Raw genomic sequence first — 8,756 nt, forward strand, 5'->3', positions numbered from 1 at the left:
TTTTTTAACAGAAGAATAAAAACACAAATGAATACTGACCTCTGATCCAGATTCCGTCCCCTTCATCTCTTAGGACCTTGTTACATCAAATCCATTTTCTGCCTCTGTCGTGGTCTCTTTCTCATGCATATGTAGCTTCTCCTTGGCATAGGCCCACCCTTGTCGACATTGCTGTGATGATGAAATGAGTTATATCTAGATGTCAGCGATAGGAGTCTCCAAGACTACCTCAGGTTCAGTGATTTGCTAGAGGGACTCACAGAACTTGGAAAAGTTGTTACACTCGTAATCACGGTTTATTACAGTGGAAGGATACAGATGAAACTCAGCAAAGGTAGGAGACGCCTGGCTGGCTCAGTTGATGGAGCATGCAACTCTTGATCTCAGGGTCATCATGAGTTTGAGCCCCACACTGGGTGTCGAGATGACTTAAAAAAAAAAAACAAAAACCTCAGCAAAAGTAAAAGGCACACAGTGTAGAGTCCAGGAGAGACCAGGCACACGCTTCCAGTCATCCTCTGCCAGTGGAGTCATACAGACGGCGCTTAATTTTGCCACCAAAGATGTATGACAACACGTGTAGAGTACTGCCAACAGGCAAGCTCACCCGAGTCTTGATATCCAGGGTTTTACTGGGAGTCAGTCACATAGGCATGGAGCGTCATGTGGCTGAACCTGGATACTTACTCTGCAGAGCTCAGGCTGATCTAGTGTGGCCCAAGGCTCCTGCCATGCACCATTATTAGCATAAACTGTCTGGGGGAGCCCAAGGCCCCAGGTATACAGACACACTCTTCAGGCACCATATTCCAGGGGTTTAGAGCTGGTCAAGGGTTAATCTTTGCTTCGGAGTGTGTAGAATTTGAATAGCTCAGGCTTCTGAGTCACCCTTTACTGCTCAGTGTCTGATATTGGCACATGCCGGGTAGGTATTAGTTTCCCCTCATTCCCCCTGGCCTAAAATGCTCATTTTACAAAATGAATTGACAGCCCTCTTCCCCTACCTGCTTCTTTAAACCACCGCCCTGTCATCTTTTCTCCTTGCTGTTGGTAGATTCCCGTTGTTTTCCTCCTAATCCCTAGACTCTACACATACATTGTTTTGCTTCTTTATGGAGTATCTAAGATTCTATATTCTGCTTTTCATTTTTACTTACTAAAATCCTTTTTCTAAATGACTGCATATCTTCATATTGTCATTTGTCATAGTGATGAACCATAACTTTGAATAAGTTTTAAATAACTTTAAATAAGCTAAATAAAAAAATAACTTTTTTTTCTGTTGTTGGATGTTTAAGTGGTTTACAATTTTGGCAATAAACTTCTCCATACACATATCTTCTCTGCATATAATTGGAAAACATTTTTATTTTTATTTATTTATTTATTTATTTTTAATTTTTTTTAACGTTTATTTTTGAGACAGAGAGATACAAAAGATGAATGGGGGGGGGGGTCAGAGCGAGAGGGAGACACAGAATCCGAAGCAGGCTCCAGGGTCTGAGCTATCAGCACAGAGCCTGACGCAGGGCTCGAACTCACAGACTGTGAGATCATGACCTGAGCCGAAGTCAAATGCTTAACCAACTGAGCCACCCAGGTGTCCCACATTTTTATTTTTAATTATGCAGGTAATTGTGTTGCCAGTGGATAATTAGAAAAGCAGGAATAAATTCCTGAATTAGGAAATAACTGCTAATATCATCAGTAAGGATAAGTGAGATTATTTGGTACATACAGTTGCTATTACACGTCTTTTTAACTTAAATCTTCATGAATTCTGTTTGCCGTCCTTCCCAACACTACTTGTTAGCACTCCCTCCCCAGCCCCCTGACCCTGGCAGGCACTTATTTACTTTCTGTCTCTATAGATTTGCCTGTTGTGACATTTCATACAAGTGAAACCATACAATGTATAGTCTTTTGTGACTGGCTTCTTTCACACAAAAGTTTTCAAGGTTTGTTCACGTTGTGGTGTGAGTTAGTACTCCATTCCTTTTTATGGCTGAATAATATTCTGTTGTATGATAAATGTTTATCCACTTGTCAGTTGGTGGATATTTGGGTTGTTTCTACTTTGGGCTGTGGTGAGTAGTGCTGCTCTGAAAATTCATGTACAGCTTTTTGTTTGAACATGTATTTTCAGTTCCCTTAGATCTATACCCAGGAGTGTAGAGTTCTCCCTTCTCTACATTCTTGTGAACAGTTGTTACCATCCGTCCTTTTGATTCTAGCCTCACCAGTGGGTATGAAGTGGTGTCTTGCAGTTTGGATTTTCATTTTTCCAAGGACTGGTGATTCTTGGCATCTTTTCATGTGTATATTGGCCATTTTTATATCTTCTCTGGAGAACGTGTGGCTAATGTCTATTCAGAGTCCGCACAGCCATGCTTTTGGTTTTTAATATCTCCTGTCATTTTTATTGAAAACTAGATATTTTAGGGGTGCCTGGGTGGCTCGGTCTGTTGAGCGCCCACCTTCAGCTCAGGTCATCTCACAGCTTGTGGGTTCAAGCCCCGCATTGGGCTCTGTGCTGACAGCTCAGAGCCAGGAGCCTGCTTCTGATTCTGTGTCTCCCTCTCTCTCTGCCCCTGCCCCGCTCGTGCTCTGTCTCTCTCTCTCAAAAATAAACAAACATTAAAAAAAGAAAGAAAATTAGATATTTTAAATCATGTGATATGACAGTTCTGAAAATCAGATTCTCCTCCCTCCTCAGCATTTCTTGTTTCTTAGTGACTTCACTGAGTTGATTTGGTAAAGTTGAATTTACAGAGAACTAAATTAAAGTCTTCACTTGGTTTTAGCGACTGGACAGCGATTTCCTTAAGTGGCCTTGTACCAGTAAAGCCTCTAGGTCTTTGCCCAGAGGCTCTGTGTGCATCGTGTTGGGGCCTGCCTTCAACGCTTCGCTTCGCAGCTTACAACTCCAGAGTTCCCTTCCTGACTATGCAGAACCCCCATTCACCAGACTTAAGAGCCCTGCGCTTCCTCAGATCTGAGCATTCACATAGCCCTGCGCATGTGTACAGCCTTCCACATGCACATGGACTTTTAGGTCTCCGGGAATCTATCAGCTTTTCAAAGTGCCCTGCAGACGTCTAATTCTTCAATGTTTTCTGTGAATACTTTTTGGTTAGCTTGTGGTTTGCACTGCGATAGGCTCTCTCCAGCAGCCAAGATATTCACCAGGGTCCTCTCATGTATTTCAGCAAATGTCCCCAGGGAAAAGGCGGTTCAAGGTGGTGAGTTCTGAGTCATGGCAAATAAAGACAGCTTTGGGAGTACGTTCTTCCAGAACCACCGTATCGGTCAATGGGGACCGCTACTGGACAGTGGGAGTTTGCAGGAGTCCCACCTCCATTCTGCCCCCTCCTTTGGCTGCCAGGTTGCTGGTCTTAAAGGCTAATGCAGAGCTTAAGGGTAGGGTGGGACTAGGGATGAGGCAAGTTAAAAATGCCCTACTGCTTTCTGTTCTTACCAAGATGGAGCCATTTTTATGAGTAAATGATCCTCAAATTGCTTCAAGCCTTTGGTTAATTTCCAGAGTTCTGAAAGAGTTGGTTTTGCAAGTGTTCTCAGTGCTTTTTTGGATGAGAGTATTTTCAGAGGTCCCTACTTTTATTTTCACTGATGTCGCTGCTATTTGCTTTCTACTTTGAAAATTAGATGACCACAATTCTTATTTGTGTGCTAGTATTCGGCGGGGGGGCGGGGGGGGAGTCATTTTGTGTTCTAGCATTACTATATAGATTTGTGTTTTCTCTCTTTTTTTTTTTGACAAAATTTTTTTTAACAGAATCTTATTAGAAATCAGGAAGCTGTTGCAAAAGAAATGAGAGAAGATGCAGATACCTATAGACGAAAAGTGGATCTTGAAGAACACATGTTCCATAAACTGATAGAAGCAGGTCAAACTCAGAACCAAAAAACTCAGAAGGTAAAAATATGGTAAACTTAGTGCACATAGAGAGGGGGAAGTTTCCATCTGTCATCCTTTTCTGTGTTTATTTTTCCCTGCCCTGCCTCCCCCATCTGTCATCCTCTCAAAGGAGAAAATTCAAAATTGAACTCTGCAAAGGAGTTAATTCATTTCTTTGCTTCAGTTATCACAGCTCTTAGAATCTCACATTATTTTATTTATAGGCTACTTACTTCACTGCCAGACATATACAAGTATCTTTTATATTTTGAGAATTTTAAGATCTAGAAGATACAAGGGAAATAATAACTTCATAAATACTAACCTACTGTGTTATGTCTCAGAAATTATCCCTGAGCAGATTAGTTGCAAAACATCAGGTCTTTGCCTGGTATATAAGCCAGGGTTTCCAAAGTATATTCTGTAGAATATTCATAACTATTATTCAGTAAAACAGGTGGCAACTAAGTATTGGAAGTGCTGTTTAAAGTTAGGATTTTTCAGGGCACCTGGGTGGCTCGGTCAGTTTAGCATCTGACTCTTGATTTTCTCAGGTCATGATCTCACGGTTTGTGGGAGTAAGTCCCACATTGGGCTCCATCCGTGTTGACAGTGCTGAGCTTGCTTGGGATTCTCTCTCTCCCTCTTTGTTTCTCCCTTGCTCTTTCTCTCTCTCTCTCTTTCTCTCTCTCTCTCTCTCTCTCTCTCTCTCTCTCTCTCTCTCTGAATAAATAAACTTTAAAAAAAGAAGTTAGGATTTTTCATGCCAAATTTGAGGATATGGTACATTGTGAGGCTTTAAGAAAATTTTCCAAACTTATTTTGTACAATTTCTGTGGAGTACCCTTTCAGAAATGCTGGCTCAAGTGAATTGAAATAGAATTTGAGAACTTCAAGAAAGAACTTCCTGTATCATCCAGTCAACAAAATGCTGAGTAGGTCTGTGGCCAGGCCTGGCCCTGGTCCAAAAGCCAGCAACAATATAAGACTTCCCTGTCTTCTGTTCAACAACCATCCCTTAGCAGATCCCATCAGCATAGCCCACCATTGATTTTTCCGTATAGGCTTTTGTTCAGTCTGTAAGAATGGGCTCTTCTGACTCCTTTTCATGGGTTGAAATATGGAAATTGTTTAATCCTACCCATTCCTGAGCCTAGAAATTCTCAGTCTTGGCTATGTATTAGAATCACCTTTGTAAAAGTTCCAACATCTCACCACCCCAGAAGCTGATGTAATTAGTTTGTGCTGGGTCCTGGACACCGGTGTGTTTTAAATACCATTAGGTTGGGGCGCCTGGGTTGGGTGGCTCAGTCGGTTAAGTGACCGACTTCAGCGGAGGTCATGATCTCACGGTTCGTGGGTTCGAGCCCCACATCGGGCTCTGTACTGAACGCTTGCTCGGAGCCTGGAGCCTGCTTCAGATTCTGTGTCTCCTTCTTTCTCTGCCCCTCCCCTGCTTGTACTCTGTCTCACTCTGTCTCTCAAAAATAAATAAATGTAAAAAAAAATAAAATAAAAAGTGAAAGTAAACACCGTTAGGTTACAAACAGCTACCCTAGAAACTTGGTTACATTGAACAGATATACCATATTTTATATATAGTCTGACCTTGTTTCTGAAATTTACAAATATTTCTTAGTTAATTGAAGAAAATTTGGCAGAAGCTGAACAAGCATGTCTAAATGCCGACTGGCGAATTCAAGCTTTACATAAACAAAGATGTGATGATCTACAGCGGAACGCATGTTACCAGGAAGTGGCCAAACTCCTTCTGGAAAACAGAAGGAAAGAAACAGAAGTATTGAATGCAATGGTGGGGGAGGGAGCTAAAAAGGTAAGAACGGGGTTACAGATTTTTTTGTTACTCATCGTATAAATTTTGAAATATAATCAAACAACAGAAGCATCAAACCAGATAATTCCTCTTGGAAAAGCGAATCTAATTTTAGTAGGTATATACAGAGAAGGAATCTAATACGATACCTAAAAATGAGTAGGCATCTTTCTCAATGACATTAGTGCCTCTCAAGTTCTCAGCTTCCTGGATTGGGTTTGTTCTGGCTGATTGGATAATATTACTATTTAATTTTACCTAATTTTTGATTCTTACGATGTAGACAGCTTTAAACGGTTAGGAATTATATGTAGCTACTACTAACAAAACCTGAAATAATAGTGACAATGAGCAAGATGTAAGTGTTTTTCCTTTTCATGTGAAAGAAGTCCGGGGGTAGGAAACCCAGGGCTGCTGGTTTCCTGGCTCCAAGGTCATTAGGGAAAGTGCCTCCTTCAGTCTTTCTGCGCTACTTCTTGGTGCATGGCTTTCGTTCTTGAGGACAGCTTACCACCCAAGATGACTGCTGGTTTTCCAGCCATCACATATACATTCCAGACAGCAGGAAGAAGGTAGGGCAGAAGTAGAAAAGGGCCCGCTCCCGGCTGAGACAACTCTGTAACTCCTTTCTAGAAGTCCCACATCACATTCTAGCCACATTTGTCTGCAGAGGATGTTGGGAAATGTAGCATTTTTAGCAGGGAGCATTATCATCCGAAATAAAATTAGAATTGTTCCTCAAGAAGAGTCAGAGAATGGATTTCAAGGAGGCAACGAAGAGCATGTCACACAGACGAATCCTTTGGTGGATCCCACCAGCAGCTCTGGCACCCATGCTCTGTCGATATTATCGCAGACAGAGCGGACTTCCCCGAGGACACTGTGGAGCTAGGGAGAGGTCAGGAACCAGAGAGCTGGCTGTAGTTCACTCCTCTTCATGCTGCTCTGTCGTGATGTCTATTCTGAAAGCTTTTCATAATGTATTTCCTTCAAGTGACTGTTCCTATTCATTTTCCTCCTACCCCATATAACGTGGCCCTGTGTGAGAACACTTTCGGTCAAGGACAGGGAGGGGCGGGAATGATGCCCACTGAGGCTGTTCTCAGGAACGTTATGGTGGGAGCCCACGTCTTCGAGGATTGCTGACCTTAGCGCTGGACTGCACACTGTTAGGTGCTGCTGTAGTTTGGGTGAAACAGAGTGTTTGAGGGTAGACTCGGGATCACTGTAAGGGCTTTCCTCCTTTGTATCTGGTGTGCTGGCTTCTAAAGCTAGCCTGATTACTGAGAGGCCTTGGGAAATCACTAAAACTCGGCCTCCTTATCAGTAATGGGAAAGGCCTGGATTTCTTGGCCCCTAATGATTCCTTAAAATTGTGTCATTTCACACATATTTAATGCGTTAGCATTTCTATAACAAAAATTATACTATATGTTAACTAACTGGGTTTAAATTTAAAAAACTATATGTTTGCAGATAAACGCTACAGCATAGAACATTGATGAACTTTAGGAGTTGTAGAATATCTTAAACGTGGTATTTTTAGTTACCCTTGAGCTAATCTTAAGATAATTGTTTTCTCACTGTAGGAAGAAGAAAGTAGGGATTAATAGAAATTCCTTCACTTCCACGGCAGAGCTGGGCAAAGAATTCATTCTCTGAACTTTGCAGATCTTACTATTAAGCGATAGCATGCAAATTAAATAAGAAAATTATCATTAATTCTAAAAACTACATCCTGCAAGGTTTGACATGTGAAATGTGTTGAAATGACTTGTTATTGCAAAGACAGTGGGCACCTGTGTGTGTGCTCTGTGGCACTTGGAGGTACTGAGTGGTACATCACACGTGCCTGCACCTTGAAGTTTCCTCAGCAGCCTTGGGCCAAGACTGGCACCCAAATTACCCTAAAACCAAACAGATCCCACGCACCATGGGAATCCCGAAGGAAGTGGAGTAGAGGAGACGGAAGGGAGTTATTCCACTGTAGGAACTGACATTACCCCCAATTTTTAGGTGATTTTTGTTTTCTTTCATTTATTTGCGTATAGTGGGAAGAAGCTAAAGAAAAAGACTTTCATCTGAAGTCAGAAAAGAAAGCTTCGGCTCTCTCAGATGCATCTCGAAAGTGGTTTCTGGAGAAAGAGCTAGATGATGCTTTAGAACATGCTGAACATCCGTATAATACAGGTGCGTGTCCATGAGTGCCTTTCTCTTCATGACAGTACACACTCATCCATCACAGGTAGGCTGTTTGCTGTCGTGAGCCAATCCCTGAGCTGTATTTTGGCACTTTATTCAAATGATTGCTCAACTAAAAGGTGATCACTAGTCATCATTTTGGGGGTTGCTGGGGCTTATTAAAACAAACAAAACAGGCAAACAAACAAAAAAACCTAGCTCCAGTCAAGAAAAACCTCTCAACTGTCCTGTAGAATTCTGTTTTATTCCATGGTTTCATGGTCCTTGGTATCTCCTTCATCTCTCAGGATATGATTTGTTCCCAAAGTGCTATTTCTAGTTTATTTTGGTAGAAATTGTGCTTTGCCAATAGCCGGTCTTCAGAACAACAGTGTAGTAAAGTAGCACAAGGAAACTTGTTATAACCAAACGTTAGGTTTGGGTTTACAGGCTTGCAGTGGCATGAACTGAAAACCTAAATTACTGTACTTAGAATTCTAAAGCAGGGGCGCCTGGGTGGCTCAGTCGGTTGTCAGTTGAGCGTTCGACTTCAGCTCAGGTCATGATCTCACATCTCACAGCCCCTGAGTTCAAACCTCACATCGGGCTCTGTGCTGACAGCTCAGAGCCTGGGGCCTGCTTCAGATTCTGTTTCCCTCTCTCTGCCCCACCCCACTTGTGCGCTCGCTCTCTTTCTCTCTCTCTCTCTATGATAATAAACATTAAAATATATATATATATATATTTTTTTTTTTTGGTGCCCCCAAGTAAGCCCTGTACCCATTTGCATTCACTGCCCATTTCCCCTCACTCCCCGCCCAG

The 8,756-nt window shown here is 42.1% G+C and overlaps 1 protein-coding gene across 7 annotated transcripts in view; it reads left to right on the forward strand.

The window, feature by feature from the left end:
* The window catches only part of TBC1D31 (TBC1 domain family member 31), a 96,930-nt gene that overhangs the window by 78,962 nt on the left and 9,212 nt on the right, over window positions 1-8,756 (forward strand). For 5 of the 7 annotated variants that reach the window (XM_040494343.1, XM_040494337.1, XM_040494339.1 and 2 more), the window contains 3 exons: window positions 3,797-3,937; window positions 5,559-5,753; window positions 7,805-7,943. In XM_040494343.1, the coding sequence (XP_040350277.1) occupies window positions 3,797-3,937; window positions 5,559-5,753; window positions 7,805-7,943 (475 nt within the window). The remainder of the gene's footprint in view (window positions 1-3,796; window positions 3,938-5,558; window positions 5,754-7,804; window positions 7,944-8,756) is intronic. The other 2 variants (XM_040494340.1, XM_040494342.1) reach the window with 1 other exon arrangement.

Source organism: Herpailurus yagouaroundi, unplaced genomic scaffold (genome assembly GCF_014898765.1).
Source record: "Herpailurus yagouaroundi ecotype Mexico unplaced genomic scaffold, PumYag 186, whole genome shotgun sequence".
Lineage (NCBI taxonomy): Eukaryota > Metazoa > Chordata > Mammalia > Carnivora > Felidae > Herpailurus > Herpailurus yagouaroundi.